The following is a 24,096-nucleotide window of genomic DNA, read 5'->3' on the forward strand; positions in this document are numbered from 1 at the left end:
CAAGCTCCCAAAACTAGAGTGTTTCTCTTGGGGACCCCTGGCCTGCCTCGATTACTCCAGAACCATTATGCTTCCCTCCCACATCACTGCTAAGACAACAGCACCCGGGACTCTCCCCCTCTAGACTTTAATCTTGTTGTGGGCAGGGAACGTGTCTACCAACTCTATTATATTGTAATCAATCAACCAATCATTTTTATTGAGCACTTACTATGAGTACTGTACTAAGCGCTTGGGAGAGCACAGTATAACAGAATTAGCAGACACGTTCCCTGCCCACAGTGTGCTTCAATGGGGTGAGTCTAGTGTTACCATCTAGAGGGGGAGACAGATAGACAGATAGAGATGGATAGAGAATCTGCATGGCTCAGTGAAAAGAGCACGGGCTGTGGAGTCAGAGGTCATGGGTTCAAATTCCGGCTCTGCCACTTGTCAGCTGGGTGACTGTGGGCAAGTCACTTCACTTCTCTGGGCCTCAGTTACCTCATCTGTAAAATGGGGATTAAGACTGTGAGCCCCCCGTGGGACAACCTGATCACCTTGTAACCTCCCCAGTGCTTAGAACCATGCTTTGCACATAGTAAGCGCTTTATAAATGCCATTATTATTATTATTATATTAATATGAATAAAATTGTGCACTCCAAAGCACTCAGTATGGTGCTCTGCACACAATAAGTGCTCTGTAAATACGATTGATTAACTGACTGATGACTCGATTGGGGCGCGCCTATGCTGCTGCCCCGGCTGAGATTGCCTCCCTGGCTTCCCCGACCTGACTTCCCTCCCATACGTGGAGCCCTGAGGAGGTTCAGGCTCAGAAGTCAGCCCGGCTTTGAATATCTCATTGGTGGCCAGCAGTAGCCCTGTGCCATTGCTACGAGAGGCGGCATTCCTGATTTAGGTTACAAACTTTCCCCTTCCTACTTGTAGCGGAGAAGCTTATGTTGTTAGTGTTCAGGGTCTGTCGGAAAGATCACTGTTCTGTGGCCTCATTCATTCATTCAGTCGTATTTATTGAGCACTTACTGTGTGCAGAGCACTGTACTAAGCGCTTGGGAAGTACAAGTACATATAGAGACGGTCCCTACCCAACAGCGGGCTCACAGTCTAGAAGAAGCAGCGTGGCTCATGAAGCACCTCACGAAGCAGCCTCATGAATTACCCCTTTGAATAGTGCATGTATTTTTCATTAACCTGGTGTTAGATAATGAGTAGCCTAGTGGCTAGAGCACAGGCCTGAGAGTCAGAGGATCTGGGTTCTAATTCCAGCTCTGCCACTTTTTTTTAATGGTATTTGTTAAGCACTTACTATGTGCCAGGCACTGCTCGGAGAACTGGGGTACAAGGTAATCAGGTTGGACACAGTCCACGTCCCCCGTGGGGCTCACAGTTGTAATCCCCATTTTACAGATGAGGTAAGTGAGGCACTAAAAAATTAAGTGATTTGCCCAACGTCACGTAGCAGACAAATGGTGGACTGAGGACTAGAACCCAGGTCCTTCCAACTCCCAGGCCTATGTCCTATCCACTAGACCACACTGCTTCTCTGTGTGACCTTGGGCAAGTCATTAACTTCTCTGTGCCTCAGTTACCTCATCTGTAAATTTTAGATTAAGACTGTGAGCCCCATTTGAGACCTGATTAGCTTGAATCTACCCCAGTGCTTAGTACAGTGCCTGGCACATGGTAAGTGCTTGACAAATACATTTAAAAAAGAGACAGTAATGTATTATTTTATTAGCAAGTTGAGTGGTTATTTTTTAATGATTTAAGTTGTTCGTAGTGATAACTTTGACTCCATGAGGCAACCCACTAACCAACTCTTGTTTTATTGTCTGTCTCCCCCTTCTAGACTGTGAGCCCGTTGTTGGGTAGGGACTGTCTCTATATGTTGCCGACTTGTACTTCCCAAGTGCTTAGTACAGTGTTCTGCACACAGTAAGTGCTCAATAAATATGATTGCATGAATGTATGAACTCTTGGGGAACAATTTTCTTCACAATTTTGCATTTCCCCTCTGCTTCACATTGTGCAAAACCCTCAAACTGCAAATCACTATTTTTTTTTTACCAGTTTAATGCAAATATCTGTAAGGGAACATGGCCAGACAGGGGCAAACAACGGTGTTCTTTAAATCCCGTGCCTTTCACTGCATCACACAACATCGGGACCTAGAAAATGATTAGTTAGGGTATTTATTACATGCTTGTTATGTGGTTATGTGGTATCCTACTGCCACTCCAAAGACAGAGCCAGGTGCTGCAAACAACCAACCTGATTGCTCAACAAGGGCCAGGTTTGGTGGGTATACAATGTAGCTTGGTCTGGGGGCCTCACAATGGCCTTTCACTCCCACACGCAGCTATGGGTGAATTTCACTGTTCCAAAGGATTGCACTATGTGCCAAGCATTGGGCTGAGCTGAGGTAGGTGCCTAGTAAATACTTCTATGCATCAAGTAAAAACTCCTCACTCTCGGCTTTAAGGCAGTCCATCACCTCGCCCCCTCCTACCTCACCTCCCTTCTCTCCTTCTCCAGCCCAGCCCGCAACCTCCGCTTCTCTGCTGCTAACCTCCTCACCGTACCTCATTCTCGCCTGTCCCGCCGTCAACTCCCGGCCCACGTCCTCCCCCTGGCCTGGAATACTTGTACAGTACATATTTTCTATTCTATTTATTTTGTTAATGCTGTGCATCTAGCTTTATTTCTATTTATTCTGATGACATCTGTCCACATATTTTGTTCTGTTGTCTGTCTCCCCTGCTTCTAGACTGTGAGCCCATTGTTGGGTAGGGACCGTCTCTATATGTTGCCAACTTGTACTTCCCAAGCGCTTAGTGCAGTGCTCTGCATACAGTAAGTGCTCAATAAATACGATTGAATGAATGAATGAATACCATCCCTCCGCACATCTGCCAAACTAGCTCTCTTCCTCCCTTCAAAGCCCTACTGAGAGCTCACCTCCTTCACGAGGCCTTCCCAGACTGAGTCCCCCTTTTCCTCTCCTCCTCCCCCTCTCCACAGCACTTGTATATATATTTGTACATATTTATTGGTCTATTTTACTTGTACATATTTACTATTCTATTTATTTTGTTAATGATGTGCATTTAGCTTTAATTCTATTTGTTCTGACGACTTTGACACCTGTCCACATGTTTTGTTTTGTTTGTCTCCCCCTTCTAGACTGTGATCCCGTTGTTGGGTGGGGACTGTCTCTATATGTTGCCAACTTGTACTTTCCAAGCACTTAGTCCAGTGCTCTGCACACATTGAATGAATGAACTTCTGATTGATTGGGGTAGATGCAAATATAACAGATCAGGCACAGTTCCCTCCCACACACAATCTAGGTCGGGGCAGATAGATAAAACAGTGGTAACAATGGGTCCCAAGCAATAAGTCAACAAAGAAAGGCAACAGTGTCAAGGCAAGTAAAAAAACAATTGGGCTTGGGGGTGGGGGTGTCCTTGGACTCTCCATCGCTTCAGGCAAACAGTTTTAGTGGTGATAATGACAGTGGTGATTGCTGCAAGTAACATAGGATGAATTAAAGGAGGCTATGAATTAAAGCAGGTAATTACGCTGGGAATTTTTTCTTCCACCCACACCCATTTCATAGGCTATTGAAAATGGTCGTGGAATAGGACAGGTTAAAAGAAGAGAATTTTCCACCACTTGATTTAGATATCTAAGAAGCTCCAACAATGACTGTTTCTTTTATCAGCTGGCTGGGTCCTCTGAATGGGAGAGGAGACGACAAAGGAGCGGTCTCTGGTATCGTTTTCAGTTGACTTTTCTCCAGGAGGGAAGAGGAGCAGTCCTTTCTTCAAGGCTGAATGCTTACAAACTCCAAGGGGAAGTTTTCCTGTTTTGCTTCTCCTGCCTCTAATAAAAGAAAGGTTGGGGGTGGGAAAAGCAAGGAGTGGGGAAACGGGGGAAAGAAAGGGACTCAATTAATGGTATTTATTGAGCACTGTACTAAAAACACTCGGGACAGTACAATAAAATAGAGTTCTACCTGCCCATGAGGAGTTTACAGGCTAGAGGGGGAGACAGGCATTTAAACGAATTACTGAAGGGAAAATGGCAGAGTGTAACGATAATGGAGAGGCAGCATGGCTCAATGGAAAGAGCACGGGCTTTGGAGTCAGAGGTCATGGGTTCAAATCCTGCCTCCGCCAATTGTCAGCTGTGTGACTTTGGGCAAGTCACTTAACTTCTCTGTGCCTCTGTTACCTCATCTGTAAAATGGGGATTAAGACTGTGAGCCCCCTGTGGGACAATCTGATCACCTTGTAACCTCCCCAGCTTAGTAAATGCTATCATTATTATTGTTATTATTATTATTATATATTCCCTCTCAGGGTTGCACCTGGAGAGTTTCCAGTTCTCTACCAGTCTTGACTACGGGAGGGAGAGTCAAGCAGAAGCCTAGCCATTCCATTCCATTCCTAGCTTGGCAGTGGCTAGTGAGTGGAAGGCAATCTGCTGCAAGTCAAAACTCACCTGTACTGGGCAGCAGCATCATGGGATAGAGTAGTAATAATAATAATGGTATTTATTAAGCGCTTACTATGTGCAAATCACTTTTCTAAGCACTGGGGAGGATACAAGGTAATCAGGTTGTCCCACAGGGGGCTCACAGTCTTAATCCCCATTTTACAGATGAGGTAACTGAGGCCCAGAGAAGTTAAGTGACTTGCCCAAAGTCACACAGCTGACAAGTGGAGGAGCCGGGATTTGAACCCATGCCCTCTGACTCCAAAGCCCGGGCTCTTTCCACTGAGCCACGCTGCTTCTCTAAGTAGAGAAGAAGGTGGAGACTCAAGTTCACTGCGTGGAAGGAGGCAATGGTCAACCACTTTTGTATTTTTACCAAGAAAACTCTGTGGATCCACTACCAGAACGATTGTTGATGGAGGTGAGGTGTTCTGGGAGAGATGTGTCCATGGCATCACTATGGGTCGGCGATGACTCGACGGCATAAGACAAAAAGGATGTATATATAAAGGTTGTGGGGCTGAGATGGGAAGAGTATCCAGGACTTATGGGGTACAGATCCAAGTGCAACTCAGAAAGGAGGGGGAGTCTGGAAAATGAGGACCTAGTTAGGGAAGACCTTTTGGATGTGATCAGTCAGTTAATCAGAGAGTGGTAGCCTGTCATATATGAAGGGGGAGGGAGTTCATTCATTCAATCGTATTTATTGAGCGCTTACTGTGTGCAGAGCACTGTACTAAGAGCTTGGGAAGTACAAGCTGGCAACATATAGAGACGGTCCCTACCCAACAGGGAGGATGTGTGTAAGGGTTTAGCGCTGAGAAAGATCATCATCATCATCATCATCAATCGTATTTATTGAGTGCTTACTGTGTGCAGAGCACTGTACTAAGTGCTTGGGAAGTACAAGTTGGCAACATATAGAGACAGTCCCTACCCAACAGTGGGCTCACAGTCTAAAAGGGGGAGACAGAGAACAAAACCAAACATACTAACAAAATAAAATAAATAGAATAGATATGTACAAGTAAAATAAATAGAGTAATAAATCTGTACAAACATATATACATATATACAGGCGCTGTGGGGAAGGGAAGGAGGTAAGATGGGGGGGATGGAGAGTGGAAGAGGAAGGAAGGGGCTCAGTCTGGGAAGGCCTCCTTCCCAGATGAGATTGAGGTACATTGAGTAGGTTGGCATAATAATAATGATAATAATAATAATAAAATTGAGGTATTTGTTAAACACTATGTGCCAAGCATGCTGCTTGGCACTGTACTAAGTATAGAAGCAGCATGGCTCAGTGGAAAGAGTCTGGGCTTTGGAGTCAGAGGTCATGGATTCAAATCCCCACTCTGACAACTGTCTGCTGTGTGACTTTAGGCAAGTTACTTAACTTCTCTGGGCCTCAGTAACCTCATCTGTAAAATGGGGAGGAAGACTGTGAGCCCCACGTGGGACAATCTGATCACCTTGTAACCTCCCCAGCACTTAGAACAGTGCTTTGCACATAGTCAGCACTTAATAAATGCCATTATTATTATTGTTATTATTATTATTACTGGGGTAGATATAATAAGATCATCAGGTCCCATATGGGGTTCACAGTCTAAGGAGGGAGAACAGGTATTCAATCCCCATTTTGCAGATGAGGGGACTGAGACATAAAGAAGCTAAGTGACTTGTCCAAGGTCACACAGCAGGTATGTGGTGAAGCCAGGGTTAGAACCCATGTCCCCTGACACCAAGACCCATGCTCTTATCCACTAGGCCACGTTGCTTCTCTAAAAGATCAAAGTGTCTGGAATGGATTGTAGTAGGAGATCAAGTTAACCTCAGCAAAGTGAGATGGTGAAATGGGGGTGATTTCAGGGAGGTCATCTGACTCTGTTAGGGATTATAATATAGGAAAGAGTCTGTGATGATAATAGAGGAGATTATATACATATAATATATATAATTATGATATTTGTTAGGCACTTACTATGTGATGACTATGGTATTTATTAAGCGCTTACTATGTGCCAAGCACTGTTCTGAGAACTGGGGTAGATACAAGGTGATCAGGTCGTCCCACATGGGGCTTACAGTCTTAATCCCCATTATACAGAGGCACAGAGAAGTTAAGTGGCTTGTCCAAGATCTCACAGCAGACAAGTGGCAGAGCAGGGGTTAGAATCCACATCCTCTTATTCCCAAGCCCGGCCTCTTTCCACTAAGCCATGCTGTTTCCCCATACACATATATATATATATTAATAATAATAATTGTGGTGCGTTCTTCATCCATTCATTCATTCATTCATTCAATCGTATTTATTGAGCGCTTACCGTGTGCAGAGCACTGTACTAAGCGCTTGGGAAGTACAAGTTGGCAACATATAGAGACGGTCCCTACCCAACAGTGGGCTCACAGTCTAGCATGGGGAGTCAGAGAACAAAACAAAACATATTAACAAAATAAAATAAACAGAATAAATATGTGCAAATAAAAAAAATAGAGTAATAAATACATACAAACATATATACATATATACAGGTGCTATGGGGAGGGGAAGGAGGTAAGGTGGGGGGGATGGAGAGAGGGAGGAGGGGTACTTATTAGCATTAGCTCTGTCACTTGTTGTTGTGAGACCTTGGGTAAATCAGTTAACTTCTCTGAGCCTAATGTGCACATTATTTTATTATGTGCCAAGGACTGGAGTAGATATAAGCAAATTGATTGGACACAGGAGGTGATATTGGACAGCAAGGAGACACCCACCACCAGGAAAGAAACCGGGCAGGTAGAAACTAGGTGTTGGTCTGCTTCAAGTGGGTTGTTTTTATCCCAGTAGGTATTGTGGGTTTCCTACTCCACTCTTAGCTACAGGTTAAGTCATCTTTTGGCTTGAGTGAAAGAGTCGAAAAAGCAGTGTTTTCTGTCCAATAAGCCCTCAAACTCTGGGGGAGTGTCAACATGTATTTATATTACTTTTTCTGATTCTGTGATAAAGTCAGCCAGTCAATAACCAAGCACGAGATTAACCTGCAGGTCAATATCCCGCATATTTTCCCCATTCTCCTGTGTTTGTGTTAGTTTGTGTGTGTGATGTCAGAATAAGGCAAGCTGCCTCACTGGCTTCTTCCCACAGCAGAGGGAGTGAGCTCTGTCATCATCATCATCAATCGTATTTATTGAGCGCTTACTGTATGCAGAGCACTGTACTAAGCGCTTGGGAAGTACAAGTTGACAACATATAGAGACAGTCCCTACCCAACAGTGGGCTCACAGTCTAAAAGACTGTCCCTGTTTAGGCATCTGCTGAGCACTTTTATGTGCCAAATGCTGGGATAGATACAATGCACTCAAATCAGACGCAGTCCCTGTCCCTCATGGGGCTCACAGTCCAAGTACCAAATCCTCATTTTAAAAATAAGGAAACTGAGGCACAGAGAAGTCATCCAAAGTCACTAAGCAGCCTGGGAAGCAGCATTGCCTAGTGAATAGAGCATGGACTTGGGAGTCTGAAGGACCTGGGTTCTGATCCTGGCTCTGCCAAGGGACCTTGGTTAAGTCACTGCACTTCTCTGTGCCTCCGTTACGTCATCTGTAAAATGGGGATTAAGAGTGTGAGCCCCTTGTGGGACAGGGACTGTGTCCGACGGGATTAGCTTGTATCTGCTCCAGTGCTTAGAACCCTGCTTGACACAAAATAATAAGAACGATGGTATAGTAAGCGCTGAACAAATACCATCAACTAAGCAGGCAAAGAGTAGAGTCAGCGTAGCCTACTGTTTTGTTACATCGTGCTCTCCCAAGCGCTTAGTACAGTGCTCTGTACATAGTAAGCACTCAATAAATACAACTGATTGATTGATAGAGCACAGGTCTGGGACTCAGGGGATGTGGGTTCTAATCCCGGCTCTGCCACTTGTCTGCTGTGTGACCTTGGGCAAGCTGCATAACTTCTCTGTGCCTCAGTTACCTCATCTGTAAAATGAGGATTAAGACTGTGAGTTCCACGTGGGACCACCTGATTACCTTGTATCTACCCTAGCGCTTAGAACAGTGCTTGGTACATAGTGAGTGCTTAACAAATACCGTACTTATTAGTATTAGTTCTGTCACTTGTCGTTGTGAGACCTTGGGTAAGTCAGTTAACTTCTCTGTGCCTCAAGTTACTTCATCTGTAAAATGGGGTTTAAGACTTTGAGCCCCATGACTCTGTGCAACCTGATTATCTTGTATCTACCCCAGCACCTAGTTTGGTGCCTAGCACATAGTAAGTGCTTGATAAATACCATTTTATTTAAAAAAGAATCTGAATTAAAACCCAAGGCCCTTAATTTCATTCAATTGTATTTCCTGAGTGCTTACTATGTTCACAGCACTGTACTAAGTGCTTGGAAAGTACAATTCAGGAAAAAGAGAGACAATCCCTCCCCCCAGTGGGCTCACAGTCTAGAAGGGGGGAGACAGACATCAAAACAAGTAAATAGGCATCGATAGCATCAATATAAATAAATATAATTATGGATATATATATATATACACATCAGAACAAGTGAAACAAACAGGTTTACTATAAATAATAATAATAATAATAATGATGGCATTTATTAAGCGCTTACTATGTGCAAAGCACTGTTCTAAGCGCTGGGGAGGTTACAAGGTGATCAGGTTGTCCCACGGGGGGCTCACAGTCTTCATCCCCATTTTCCAGATGAGGTAACTGAGGCCCAGAGAAGTGAAGTGACTTGCCCAAGGTCACACAGCTGACACTTGGTGGAGCTGGGATTTGAACCCATGACCTCTGACTCCAAAGCCTGTGCTCTTTCCACTGAGCCACGCTGCTTCTCTGAATCAACATTTATTTTATCAATTTATTCTTCTGAATAAATAGAATTATAGATATGTACATATATACATGAGTGCTGTGGTGTGGGGAGGGGGGTAGAGAAAAAGGGCGAGGGGGAGCTGAGGAACAGGTATATCTATATATGTTTGTACATATTTATTACTCTATTTTACTTGTCCATATCTATTCTATTTATTTTATTTTGTTAGTATGTTTGGTTTTGTTCTCTGTCTCCCCCTTTTAGACTGTGAGCTCACTGTTGGGTAGGGACTGTCTCTATATGTTGCCAACTTGTACTTCCCAAGCGCTTAGTACAGTGTGGGTAGGGACTGTCTCTATATGTTGCCAACTTGTACTTCCCAAGTGCTTAGTACAGTGCTCTGCACACAGTAAAGGCTCAATAAAATATGATTGATTGATTGATTGATTCCTTCCTCCAGCCATGGTTTGACCATCATTCTCCCCTTGTCCCCCGCCTTCGTCTCCACGTTGGGGGCTGAGGGGGGTCTTCCGTTGGCCAACCCCGTTGGGTAGAGTTGAATTTTTAAAACGTCGTTGTCTCTTGCCCCCTCCTACCTCACCTCCCTTCTGTCCTTCTCCAGCCCAGCCCGCACCCTCCGCTCCTCTGCGGCCGCTAACCTCCTCACTGGGCCTCGTTCTCGTCATCATCATCATCATCAATCGTATTTATTGAGCGCTTACTATGTGCAGAGCACTGTACTAAGCGCTTGGGAAGTACAAATTGGCAACATATAGAGACAGTCCCTACCCAACAGTGGGCTCACAGTCTAAAAGGGGGAGACAGAGAACAAAACCAAACATACTAACAAAATAAAATAAATAGGATAGATATGTACAAGTAAAATAAATAAATAAATAGAGTAATAAATATGTACAAACATATATACATATATACACCTGTCCCGCTGTCAATCAATCAATCAATCGTATTTATTGAGCGCTTACTGTGTGCAGAGCACTGTGTGTCGGTTCCTTCCTCTCCCCCTCGTCCCCCCTCCATCCCCCCCATCTTACCTCCTTCCCTTCCCCACAGCACCTGTATATCTGTATATATGTTTGTACAGATTTATTACTCTATTTATTTATTTTACTTGTACCTATCTATTCTATTTATTTTATTTTGTTAGTATGTTTGGTTTTGTTCTCTGTCTCCCCCTTCTAGACTGTGAGCCCACTGTTGGGTAGGGACTGTCTCTATATGTTACCAGCTCGTACTTCCCAAGCGCTTAGTACAGTGCTCTGCACACAGTAAGCGCTCAATAAATACGATTGATTGATTGATTGATTGATTGATTGATTGACCCCTGGCCCACGTCCTCCCCCTAGACTGGAATATCCTGCCTCCGCACATCCGCCAAAGTAGCTCTCTTCCTCCCTTCAAAGCCCTATTGAGAACTCACCTCCTCCAGGAGGCCTTCCCAGACTGAGCCCCCCCTTCCTCTGCTCCTCCTCTGCTCTACCCCCTTCCCCGCCCCACAACACGTGTATATTTGTACATATTTATTACCCTATTTTATTAAAGATGTGCATATATCTATCATTCTATTTATCTATTTTGTTGCTATTGATACCCGTCTCCTTGTTTTGTTTTGTTGTCTGCCTCCCCCCACTTCTAGCCTGTGAGCCCCTTGTCGGTTAGGGATCGTCTCTGTTGCCGACTTGTACTTCTCAAGCGCTTAGTCCAGTGCTGTGCACACGGTAAGCGCTCAATAAATACGATTGAATGAATGAATGGCCTGTTGGTTGCGGAATTGTACTTCCCAAGCGCTTAGTCCGGTGCTCTGCCCACAGAAAGCGTTCAATAAATACGACTGAATAAATGAATGTAGGTTACCGAATTGTAGTTTCCTAGCGCTTAATCTAGTGCTCTGTGCACAGTAAGCGCTCAATAAATATGATTGAATAAATGAATGGCCTATTGGTTGCGGAATTGTACTTCCCAAGCGCTTAGTCCAGTGCTCTGCCCACAGAAAGCGTTCAATAAATACAACTGAATAAATGAATGTAGGTTACCGAATTGTAGTTTCCAAGCGCTTAATCCAGTGCTCTGCCCACAGAAAGCGTTCAATAAATACGACTGAATAAATGAATGTAGGTTAACGAATTGTAGTTTCCAAGCACTTAATCCAGTGCTCTGCACACAGTAAGCGCTCAATAAATACGATTGAATAAATGAATGGCCTATTGGTTGCGGAATTGTAGTTTCCTAGCGCTTAATCCAGTGCTCTGCGCACAGTAAGCACTCAATAAATATGATTGAATAAATGAATGGCTATTGGTTGCAGAATTGTACTTCCCAAGCGCTTAGTTCAGTGCTCTGGCCACAGAAAGCGTTCAATAAATACGACTGAATAAATGAATGTAGGTTACCGAATTGTAGTTTCCAAGTGCTTAATCCAGTGCTCTGCGCACAGTAAGCACTCAATAAATACGACTGAATAAATGAATGAATATTGGTTGTGAATTGTACTTCCCAAGCGCTTAGTCCAGTGCTCTGCCCACAGAAAGTGTTCAATAAATACGACTGAATAAATGAATGTAGGTTACCGAATTGTAGTTTCCAAGCACTTCATCCAGTGCTCTGCGCACAGTAAGCGCTCAATAAATACGATTGAATAAATGAATGTAGGTTACCAAATTGTAGTTTCCTAGCGCTTAATCCAGTGCTCTGCGCACAGTAAGCGCTCAATAAATATGATTGAATAAATGAATGGCTATTGGTTGCAGAATTGTACTTCCCAAGCGCTTAGTCCAGTGCTCTGCCCACAGTAAGCATTCAATAAATACGACTGAACAAATGAATGTAGGCTACCGAATTGTAGTTTCCAAGCGCTTAATCCAGCACTCTGCGCACAGTAAGCGCTCAATAAATACGATTGAATAAATGAATGTAAATTACCGAATTGTAGTTTCCAAGTACTTAATCCAGTGCTCTGTGCACAGTAAGCGCTCAATAAATATGATTGAATAAATGAATGAATATTGGTTGTGGAATTGTACTTTCCAAGAGCTTAGTCCAGTGCTCTGCCCACAGTAAGTGCTCAATAAATACGACTGAAAAAACGAATGAATACTGGTTGTCGAATTGTAATAATAATAATGGCATTCGTTAAGCGCTTACTATGTGCCAAGCACAGTTCTTAGCACTGGGATAAATTCAAGGTAATAAGGTTGTCCCACGTGGGGCTCACAGTCTTCATCCCCATTTGACAGATGAGGCACCGAGAAGTGAAGTGACTTGGCCAAGGTCACACAGCTGACAAGTGGCGGAGCCGGGATTAGAACCCACGACCTTTGAGTCCCAAACTTTCCATTGAGCCATGCTGCTTCTCTAACTGTAATTTCCAAGTGCTTAGTATGTATAGTGCACCCAGGAGGGGCTCAATACCTCCTTCCCCTCCCCACAGCACCTATACATATGTTTGTACAGATTTATTACTCTATTTATTTTACTTTTCATTCATTCAATTCAATCGTATTTATTGAGCGCTTACCGTGTGCAGAGCGCTGTACTAAGCGCTTGGGAAGTACATCTAGAGACGGTCCCTACTCGACAACGGGCTCACAGTCTAGAAGGGGGAGACAGACAACAAAACAAAACACGGGGACAGGTGACAAGAAGGGACAAACCTTCATTTTTTTCCCGTTGAAAAAGACTTAAAATATAAAAATGATATGCACAGTTAGAAACGTCATCATCGATGTTGGCCCAGACGGTTCCTTTTCAGCAGGGCCTTCTCTCTCATTCATTCATTCATTCAGTAGTATTTATTGAGCGCTTATTGTGTGCAGAGCACTGGACTAAGTGCTTGGGAAGGACACTCTTTTAGACTGTGAGCCCACTGTTGGGTAGGGACCGTCTCTAGATGTTGACAACTTGTACTTCCCAAGCGCTTAGTACAGTGCTCTGCACGCAGTAAGCGCTCAATAAATACGATTGATTGACTGATTGATTGACAAGGCGTATTTACTATTCTATTTCATTAGCAGCGTGGCTCAGCGGGGTTTGGAGTCAGAGGTCAGGGGTTCAAATCCCAGCTCCGCCAATTGCCGGCTGTGTGACTTTGGGCGAGTCACTTCACTTCTCCGTGCCTCCGTTCCCTCATCATCATCAATCGTATTTATTGAGCGCTTACTGTGTGCAGAGCACTGTACTAAGCGCTTGGGAAGTACAAGTTGGCAACATATAGAGACAGTCCCTGCCCAACAGTGGGCTCACAGCCCTGATCTGTAAAAGGGGGATTAAGAATGTGAGCCCCAGACTGTGAGCCCACTGTTGGGTAGGGACCGTCTCTATATGTTGCCAACTTGTACTTCCCAAGCGCTTAGTACAGTGCTCTGCACACAGTAAGCACTCAATAAATACAACTGATTGATTGACACCTGGTATCCCCCAGCGCTTAGAACAGTGCTTTGCACATCGTAAGGGCTTAACAAATGCCATCGTTATGATTACTTCCCAGGCGCTTAGTACAGTGCTCTGCACACAGTAAGCGCTCAATAAATGCGATTGAATGAATGATCTAGCTTTACTTCTATTTGTTCTGACGACTTGACACCCGTCCACATGTTTTGTTTCGTTGGCTGTCTCCCCTTTCTAGCCTGCGAGCCCACTGTTGGGTAGGGACTGTCTCTCTATGTTGCCAACTTGGACTTCCCAAGCGCTTAGTCCAGTGCTCCGCACACGGTAAGCGCTCAATAAGTAACGGTTGAATGAATGAATGATTGAATGAATGATTGAGTGAATGCCTGAATTGAGGAGGGGGGCGGGGATTGGAGCACGTGACCCTTCCCCCCCCCCCCCCCCGGAGGGGAGCAGGGGGCGGCCCCCAAGCAGCTGCCTGGCTTTAGCGCGGTCCTGCGCTCTTCTCCCGCCGGTGGCACCGCCCGGACGTCGGCTGGTCCTGCCCTTGGTGCCCGGTGCCCCCTGCGGACCCCCTCCCCCGGGCGGTGAGTTTCGGGGGGCGTCCAGCTCATTGCCCAGCGCCCCCCCCCCCCAATCGGCCCGCAGCGCGCAGCGTTGTAGGAGGGGAAGGGGGGGAGAGGAGGGGGAGGAGGGGCGGGGGGCGTTGTAGGAGAGGAGGGGGTGAGGAGGTGCGGGGCGCGCTGTAGGAGAGGATGGGGAGGAGGAGGGGAGGGGCGCGCTGTAGGAGAGGGCGGGGAGGAGGGGTGGGAGCGCTGTAGGAGGGGGCAGAGGAGGTGCGGGGCGCGTTGTAGGAGGGGAGGGGTGGGGAGCGCTGTAGGAGAGGGCGGGGAGGAGGAGGGGCGGGGAGCGTTGTAGGAGAGGGGGCAGAGGAGGTGCGGGGCGCGTTGTAGGAGGGGGAGGGGTGGGGAGCGCTGTAGGAGAGGAAGGGGAGGAGGAGGGGCGGGGAGCGTTGTAGGAGAGGGGGAGGAGGAGGGGCGGGGAGCGCTGTAGGGGAGAAGGGGCGGGGAGCGTTGTAGGAGAGGAGGAGGGGTGGGGAGCGCTGTAGGGGAGGAGGGGCGGGGAGCGTTGTAGGAGAGGAGGGGGAGGAGGGGCGGGAAGCGCTGTAGGAGAGGAGATGCGGGGCGCGCTGTAGGAGAGGGCGGGGAGGAGGGGTGGGGAGCGCTGTAGGAGGGGGGCAGAGGAGGTGCGGGGCGCGTTGTAGGAGGGGAGGGGTGGGGAGCGTTGTAGGAGAGGACGGGGAGGAGGAGGGGCGGGGAGCGCTGTAGGGGAGGAAGGGGAGGAGGGGCGGGGAGCGTTGTAGGAGGGGAGGGGAGCGCTGTAGGAGAGGACGGGGAGGAGGAGGGGCGGGGTGTGTTGTAGGACGGGGGTGTTGTAGGAGAGGAGGGGGAGGAGGGCGGGGACCGCTGTAGGAGAGGAGGGGGAGCGCTGTAGGAGAGAAGGAAGGGAGACGGTGCGGGGAGCGCTGTAGGAGAGGAGGGGGAGGAGGGGCGGGGAGCCCTGTAGGAGAAGAGGAGGGAGAGACCGGGCGGGGAGCGCTGTAGGGGAGGAGGGGGCGCGCTGTAGGAGGGGAGGGGTGGGCAGCGGTGTAGGGGAGGAGGGGGAGCCCTGTAGGAGAGGAGGAGGGGGAGACGGTGCGGGGAGCCCTGTAGGGGAGGAGGGGGAGGAGGGGCGGGGAGCGCTGTAGTAGAGGAGGGGAAGGAGGGGCGGGGAGCGCTGTAGGGGAGGAGGGGGAGGAGGGGCGGGGAGCGCTGTAAGAGAGAAGGGGAGACGGTGCGGGAGCGCTGTAGGAGAGGAGGAGGGGGAGACGGTGCGGGGAGCGCTGTAGGAGAGGAGGGGGAGGAGAGGCAGGGAGCGCTGTAGAAGCGGAGGTGTGGGTAGCTTTGTAAGGGCGGGCGAGCGGAGGCCGAGAAGCCGGGGGCGAGTGGCTCGGATCTGGGGGAGGTGTGGCTGTGTTTCGGGGTGTGTGTTCATTCATTCATTCAGTCGTATTTATTGAGTGCTTACTGTGTGCTGAACACTGGACTAACCGCCCTCCCTCCAGTGGGCCCAGGGGCCAGGTGGCCCTGCGCAGGCCCTGCAGCCCCGGGCAACACACAAGGGACTTGGCCCGATCCAGGGCCAAACGGCCAGGATTTGGAAAGGCTCAGGATTGCCCTGGTTTGGCTGCCTCTTCTCTCTCCCTCCCTCCACCTCCTCTTCCTTGGGGGTTGCTGTCGGAGGAGATTTTTAAGCTCTCAGGAGGCAGATCCCCCCCCTCCAACACCGCCTTCGTCTCATCTTCTTTTTGAAAGTCTGAAGCAACTGGCGGGTGTGCAGTCGGGTCTGGTTTCAGGGCATGGCACCATTTTGTCGCCAGATGTGGCCAAGATTCAACAATCCCTTAAAGCGACAACGGGGCTGGTGGCCATGGAGACCGGAGGGGACTGGGAGCGGTGGGATCTCCCTGGCCGCAGGTTTAAAAATAACCCCCAGGTTCCCACCCTCCTCACCATTCCGTGCTATATGCCTCTTACTGGCCATCACATCAGCCAGGGAGTTAAGAATAATAATGATGATGGCATTTATTAAGCGCTTACTATGTGCAAAGCACTGTTCTAAGCGCTGGGGAGGTTACAAGGTGATCAGGTTGTCCCACAGGGGGTTCCCAGTCATAATCCCCAGTTTACAGATGAGGTAACTGAGGCACAGAGAAGTTGTGACTTGCTTAAAGTCACCCAGTTGACAATTGGAGCTGCCGGGATTTGAACCCATGCCCTCTGACTCCAAAGCCCGTGCTCTTTCCACTGAGCCACGCTAGGATTTATTGAGCACTCACACTGTGCAGAGCGTTGTTCTAAGCACCAGGGAGAGCCTGCCCCGCCCAGATATGTACAGATCTGTCACATTCATTCATTCAATCATATTTATTGAATGCTTAATGCGTGCAGAGCACTGTACTAAGCGCTTGGGAAGTACAAGTGGGCAACATATAGAGACGGTCCCTACCCAACAACGGGCTCACAGTCTAGAAGGGGGGAACTTATCAATATCACATATCAAAGCTGGTCTCCCCCCTAGTCTGTATGCTCATTCTGGGCAGGGGATGTGTCTGTTTATTGTTGTACTCTCCCAAACGCTTAGTACAGTGCTCCACACTCAGTAAGTGTTCCGTAAATACAGGTGACTGGCAGGATTGGGCTCTGTAACCGGACACACCCAGCTCTTCCGTTAGTCAAATTATTAGCCGTGTGCCTCCAAGCTGCCCCAAAGGCAGCCTCTTGGAATGGGGTGCAGATGTGGCCGGGAAAAAGGAAACAAATGGAATTTGCGCCGAAATCCTTTCTGTCTTCCCAAACACTTCCAAATTTGGACATGGGTCACGCAGATCGTGAAGCAGCGGTGAAACTGCTAGCATTTTTGGCTTCCTGTGAGAAAGTGGCGTCTTCGGCCTGATGGCTGGAGTGGAAGGAGAATGGGGGAGAATGACCTGCGGTTCTCAAGACCTCTCCGTCCTGGGCTTGGCTCTCCCCGCTCTCTTCCTCCCGTCGTCAGTCAATTGTATTGAGTGCTTACTTTGTGCAAAGCACTGTACTTGTACTTGGGAAGTACAAGTTGGCAACATATAGAGACAGTCCCTACCCAACAGTGGGCTCACAGTCTAAAAGAATAATAATGTTGGTATTTGTTAAGCGCTTACTATGTGCAAGGCACTTTCTAAGCGCTGGAGTAGATACAAGGTAATCAGGTTGTCATCTTGATCCCTGCAGATAGTGACCCCCCCCCCCAACACTCCTCGGGCCACCAGTTCATTCATTCATTCAATCGTATTTATTGAGCGCTTACTGTGTGCAGAGCACTGTACTAAGCGCTTGGGAAGTACAAGTTGGCAACATTTAGAGACGGTCCCTACCCAACGGCGGGCTCACCAGTTCTAGAGGCCAGAGAATGTTAAAGGATCAAACGCCCCTTCCCCAGTTGTTGGGAGCCCCCTTGCCAGGTGGAGGGCATCTCTTACAGCTGGCGAGACTCAATCAGTTGTCTCATTGCCCAGATCTGGAGATCTAACCTCCCCCCCACGCATCTGCTCCCCTTTGTGTGGATGGCCTTTGGCCGTTGGGAAGTGGAAAATATTTGTGATCTCTGGGAAAACGGGACAGCTGGGGAGGCTGCTAGCATTCATTCATTCAGTCGTATTGAGCGCTTACTGAGTGTAGAGCACTGTACTAAGCGCTTGGGGAGTACAAGCAGTGGATGCAACATGAGCTGGGGCTGGAGACCCTTTAATAAGTGGCTGCTGTCTGGTTGAATGGAGAGATGTTGCTGCCGGGAGGGGAGCCGGGCTGTCCGATATTTCGAAGATGCTGGGCTCCTTTGGTGCACTGTTGGATCTCAGCCTGAAAGCGGGACTGCAGTGCAGATGTGGGCTGCCGTCACTGGTAGGCTTCACCCTGGAGTCCTCTTTTCCTCCATCCTCCACTCCAGAGAGGAATTCCTGGGAGGGGCCCCGGCAAAGAATGCAGGCCACAACCCCTTCCTCACTCAGCATGAAACAGGGTAGAAAATGGGAGGAAGCAGCTGAAGCTAGGCCCGTCCTTTAGGGGAACACCTAATTTCCCAGCTAGATGATCTAAGGTATAAAATGCCTTCCTCTCCTCACATTTCAATCCTGAATTTCTCTCCTTTTGTTCGGGTGGCCTGCCCCCCCACTTGGTTTTATATAGGTTCATGTCCATATCGGAATTTCTTGGTGTTCTTCTTTTTTAAAATGGGGGAGAAGGTCTTCCAAAGCACGGGGGCTTTAACTCAGCTCTCTGAAGGGGCACCAAGGCTCTGAATGGGTCAGCCTTGCCACCTGTTCACATGGGCTCAGATCGGTGAGGAGAGAACTGGAACTAAATCTCCTTTTTTTTTTTCTCCTACTTAAAACTGGGAGCCATCACGCAACTCTTCTGATCTCTGCTCAGAGCTCAGCCCCAAACTGAAGCCGAGAAGACCTGTGTCCTCAACTCTCTGGGTAGCTCTATTGCATCCCTCCCAGCTTCTAGAACAGTGCTTTGCACATAGTAAGTGCTTAACAAATACTATCATTATTATTACTATTAATATTATTATTATGGGGTTGTGCCAGGTGGCAATAAGAAGTAATTATGGTACGGGTTAAGCACTTGCTATGTGCCAAGCAGTTTTAAGCCCTGGGATTGATACAAAGTAATTAGGTTGGATACAGTCCCTGTCCCATATGGGACTCCCAGCCTTAATCCGCATTTTACTGATGAGGTAACAGGCACAGAGAAGCTAAGTGATTTGCCCAAGGTCACGCAGCAGACAAGTAGCAGAGTAGGGATTAGAACCCATGTCCTTTTGACTCCCAAGCCTGTGCCATTATTATTATTATTATTATTATTATTATTATTATGGCATTTATTAAGCGCTTACTATGTGCAGAGCACTGTTCTAAGCGCTGGGGAGGTTACAAGGTGATCAGGTTGTCCCACAGGGGGCTCACAGTCTTAACTCCCATTTTACAGATGAGGTAACTGAGGCACAGAGACGTTAAGTGACTTGCCCAAAGTCACACAGCTGACAAGTGGCAGAGCCGGGATTTGAACCCACGACCTCTGACTCCAAAGCTCGTGCTCTTTCCACTGAGCCACACTGCTTCCCTTGCCACTAGGCCATGCTGGAGGATGGAGACTTCTACCCTTAGTAATGAATGTACTTACTTCTGGGCTCCTGAATTCTCTTGTTCTGCCTGTGTAGCAGTTGGCAAGGTGATGAAAAAAGAACACCACCGCAATGAGTGTTCTGATCCTCACTGAAGATTAGAGATCCAAAGCAGTGGTGGTCATGGGAGAGGGAGAGAGGGTGGGATTTTGCTCTCGAAGAATGGGGAGTTACTCAGAGGAGCCTTGCCGGATTGGCATATCCATGGGATTCTGTGCCAGGGCTGGGGAGTGGCAGGCCTAGGATTTGCACGTGTGTCAGAGGGTTGCATGGCATCTCATGGCTTTAGCGGGATGATTGTGGTGGTGGTGGGGTTATGCCCTCCTCGAATGTACTTCCTGGAGGCTTGGGAGGAGAGTGAGGATCAAAAGGATTTAGAGGGGGAAAAGAAGTCGGTTTCGAGTCCTTCTGACTCCCTTTTCTTCTTACAGCCAGAGCCCTGGGGGTTCAGTCTCATTTCCTTCTTCCTCTGATTGCTCTTTCCGGAGGCTGGGTCTCTGCTAGTTAGCTGCCACATGTACTAAACCACAAACCCAGCACTACATCCTCTTTGCCTTCAAATCTCTCTCGAAGCCGCCCCAATCTTCCTTCCACCACCCTTCCCCGGGCTTTGCCCGTCCCCCTAGGCTGGCACAGGGCATCTGGGTCAGCAGCAGCGGGAGGGTGGAAAGAAACAGGGACGATTCAAGGACAGGGATGACGCTGTAACTTGAATGGCTGCTCCGTTCACATAGATGTAAGCAATTCCCACGTCGCCCTCCTGGTTCACGGGGTGGGGCACAGGCGGGTTGAGACCACTGGGGCTCGATTCCTTCGCCCAAGGGAGGAGCTTCACCATAGCAGCAGGAACAGTTGGCTGTATTCCTGTGCCACTCAGCTATCTGAACCTGCTCCGGTAACCCCTGAGGCCGGACCGCCTGGTGCCAGCGAGGATATTGTGTAAGGTACCGAGATTGAATGGCCCCTAGGTCTGAGATGGAGGGGACTTGATCCTGGACATTGGAGCCCAGAAAACCAAGGTAAACTTATCCTAGCTCGAGGTGATCTGCTGAAGAGATTCCTGGCGACAAGAGAGCGGGGCAGTCCAGGGACATCTGGCTCTTTTTGACCAGCCTAGAGAGGCTAGAGAAAAGGAGCCCTCCATGCAGAGAAGCAGCGTGGCTCGGTGGAAAGAGCACGGGCTTTGGAGTCAGAGGTCAATGGGTTCAAATCCCGGCTCCACCAATTGTCAGCTATATGACTTTGGGCAAGTCACTTAACTTCTCTGTGCCTCAGTTACCTTATCTGTAAAATGGGGATTAAGACTGTGAGCCCCCCGTGGGACAGCCTGATCATCTTGTATCCTCCCCAGCACTTAGAACAGTGCTTTGCAGCAGCGTGGCTCAGTGGAAAGAGCCCGGGCTTTGGAGTCAGAGGTCAGGGGTAGGGACTGTCTCTATATGTTGCCAATTTGTACTTCCCAAGCGCTTAGTACAGTGCTCTGCACATAGTAAGCGCTCAATAAATACGATTGATGATGATGATGGGTTCAAATTCCGGCTCTGCCAATTGCCAGCTGTGTGACTTCTCTGTGCCTCAGTTACCTCATGTTAAGACTGTGAGCCCCCCGTGGGACAACCTGATCATCTTGTATAGTTCCCAGTGCTTAGAACAGTGCTTTGCACATAGAAAGCACTTAACAAATGCCATCATTATTATAAATGCCATAAAAAAAAGTTGAGTTAAAGTGGAGACACATTTTCCCCCCCAACCCCCACCCCACTGGGCCTTGAGCAATCTTTGTGAATGACAAACCCATTTTGATGGGGGAAGCAGAGCCTGTTATTCACAAGGGAGGGGCGAGGGGGTAGTGCATTGCAGGCAGAATTACTTCCCAGAGCCTCAGTCTCCCCCAGTCCCCCAGCCTCATCCAGTTTAGAAAATAGCTTTCGCCTCTCCGCCGCTGTTTCTCTGAGTCCTGGCCAGCTTCCATCTCTGAATTTTCCACCAACGTGTCCAAGAGAAGATTGATTCTGGGCAGGGGAATGGCGGGCCGTGGAAGGGGAGGGAAGAGAGAAGAGAGGAGTGTGTGACTCGGGGTGGCGTGGCTGCCCCAGTGGGATCCAATGACATTCAAAGGCTCATTCACTTAGCAAGCCCCTGCTCCAACTGCCCCCCCTTCCCCAGCCGCTCCCTCTGCCACTCAGACCCACACAAGCGCCTTTGGGGTCTGTTTCCAAATGCCTGGAGGAATCTCTTTCCCCTCCCCTCACTCCCCTCAGCTTGCCCAGAAGTCAATCTTTACCAAAGTTCAGGAGTTGCTGGGAAAACAATGGGAGTTTCTCAGGTCCCTCGGCCTCATGACTTCTCCAGTGGGGCGTTGGCAGGGACCGGCGGTGGTCTTAGGCGAGGGGAACTGCGAGAGGAGAGCTGAAGGAAAAAGCTGGAAAGATGAACTGCTTAGGCTGGAGGGGTGGGGGCAGGGATAGCCCCCCTGAAGCTGAAGCAGGGCTGGCTGGGATTCAGCCAGCTTGGCCCCTGGCTGTGTGTTTAAACTGCTCTGTGCAGAGCTCGGTACAATGCCACACTTTCGATGGCATTGGAAGTTTTCCTCCCACTATTGGAAAAAAGATAGTGTAAACTCCTGTCTACCTAGATCTGTCTCTCTGTACCTCTGTCCTTGTCTCCCTCTGCCCCTCTCTGCCCCTCTCTGCCCCCTCTGCCCCCTGTGCCCCTCTCTGCCCCTCCCTCTCTGCCCCCCCCGCCCCCTCTCTGTCCCCCTCTCTCCCTCCCCCCTCTCTCCCTCCCCCCCCTCTCTCTGCCCCCCTCTCTCTCTGCCCCCCTCTCTCTCTGCCCCCCTCTCTGCCCCCCCTCTGCCCCCCCGCCCCCCTCTGCCCCCTCTCTCTGCCCCCTCTGCCCCCCTCTCTCCCTCCCCCCCCTCTCTGCCCTCTCTCTCTCTGCCCCCCTCACTCTGCCCCCCCTCTCTGCCCCCCTCTGTGCCCCCCACCCCCCTCTCTCTGCCCCCCTCTGTGCCCCCCGCTTCCCTCTCTCTGCCCCCCTCTCTCTCTGCCCCCCCTCTGCCCCCCTCTCTCTCTGCCCCCCTCTTTCTCTGCCCCCCCTCTCTGCCCCCCTCTCTCTCTTCCCCTCTCTCTCTGCCCCCCTCTCTCTCTGCCCCCTTCTCTCTCTGCCCCCCCGCCCCCTCTCTCTCTGCCCCTCTCTCTCTGCCCCCCTCTCTCTCTGCCCCCTCTCTCTGCCCCCTGTCTCTCTGCCCCCTCTCTATCTGCCCCCTCTCTCTGCCCCCCCCGCCCCCCTCTGCCCCCTCTCTCTCTGCCCCCTCTCTGCCCCCCCTGCCCCCCTGCCCCCCTCTCTCTGCCCCCCTCTCTCTGCCCCCCCTGCCCCCTCTCTCTGCCCCCCTCTCTCTCTGCCCCCCCTCTCTCTGCCCCCTCTCTCTCAGCCCCCCTCTCTCTCAGCCCCCCCCTCTGTCCCTCTCTCTCTGCCCCCTCTCTCTCTGCCCCCTCTCTCTCTGCCCCCTCTCTCTGCCCCCCCTCTCTCTGCCCCCCTCTCTCTCTCTGCCCCCCTGCCCCTTCTCTCTCTGCCCCCTCTCTCTCTGCCCCCTCTCTCTCCCCCCTCTGCCCCCGTCTCCCCTCTCTGCCCCCCCATGCCCCCTCTGCCCCCCCTCTCTCTGCCGCCCCCCCCACCCCCCCTGCTCCCGTCTCTTTCTGCCCCCCGCCCCCCCGCCCCCTCTTTCTCTCTCTCTGTGCCCCCCCCCCCCTCTGCCCCCCCTGCCCCCCCGCCCCTCTCTGCTTGTCTTTACCTGTCTCTCTGTCACTGGTCCTGTCTCTCTGTCTCTGCTTCTGCCACCTCTGGGCCTCCATCTCTGCCTTCCACTCTCACACACTGTAAGGCAAAGGTTAAAGCGGCCATCTTGTTGCTTCTCTTATCTATCATTATGGGCTTTCCCCAGGCTTTGGGCTTCTTGACAGGACCGATGCACATCTGATCTATTCTCCACCTCCACAAGCAGGCTTTCCGCCCTCCCAAGCCCTCCTCTAGCTCCCTGTTTTGCAGATGTAGGCTCTGGGCTTTACCGAATGAGGAAAGAAAGTGGCCTCGGAGAACCTGTGTTAATAAGGAAATCAATCCATCCATTTCATTTATGATTTAATAATAATAGCAAGACTGTCTATTATTAGTAGTAATTCAGTACTGGAATAAAAAGCACCCAAATGAGGGTGGCTCAGTCCCTTCCAGCTCATGGACTTCACCTACCCCCATCCCTGGCTCCCTGCAGCTACCCTATCCATACCTGTAACAAACCCCCTCCTCTCCCTACTGCTGATCTGCTTCTAGTAGAGTGGTGCAAGGTCAGACAAGCGAGGATCTGCTCATTGACTGACGTGTTCTTTCCCTCTGCAGCTCCTTCCTCTCCCGATTGAGAAGCCATGGCCAACCAATTCCAGGTAAGGTCCCCGTCCTGCCCTCCTGGGGTGGACAGACTGACCCATCTCTTGTGGCTCTGACTCCTGCTTCATTCTGTTTATAGTGACCCTGAGCTGATGAGATCATAGATTCCTCCTGCCAGAAAGTACCTTGAGAGTTCATGTCGGTCATTTCTCTGCCTC

At 49.5% G+C, this 24,096-nt stretch overlaps 1 protein-coding gene across 4 annotated transcripts in view; it reads left to right on the forward strand.

Annotated features, from left to right (window-relative positions):
• The first annotated feature begins 14,213 nt into the window (after positions 1 to 14,213).
• Positions 14,214 to 24,096, forward strand: part of ANXA6 (annexin A6) — a 48,594-nt gene continuing 38,711 nt past the window's right edge. Inside the window, exons 1-2 of one of the 4 annotated variants that reach the window (XM_038772521.1) lie at positions 14,214 to 14,316; positions 23,891 to 23,934. In XM_038772521.1, the coding sequence (XP_038628449.1) occupies positions 23,917 to 23,934 (18 nt within the window). In that variant the 5' untranslated portion in view covers positions 14,214 to 14,316; positions 23,891 to 23,916. Of the gene's footprint in view, positions 14,317 to 18,184; positions 18,208 to 20,439; positions 20,515 to 23,890; positions 23,935 to 24,096 lie in introns of those variants that run through there. The other 3 variants (XM_038772520.1, XM_038772519.1, XM_038772518.1) reach the window with 3 other exon arrangements.

This window comes from Tachyglossus aculeatus, chromosome X1 (genome assembly GCF_015852505.1).
Source record: "Tachyglossus aculeatus isolate mTacAcu1 chromosome X1, mTacAcu1.pri, whole genome shotgun sequence".
Classification (NCBI taxonomy): Eukaryota; Metazoa; Chordata; class Mammalia; order Monotremata; family Tachyglossidae; genus Tachyglossus; species Tachyglossus aculeatus.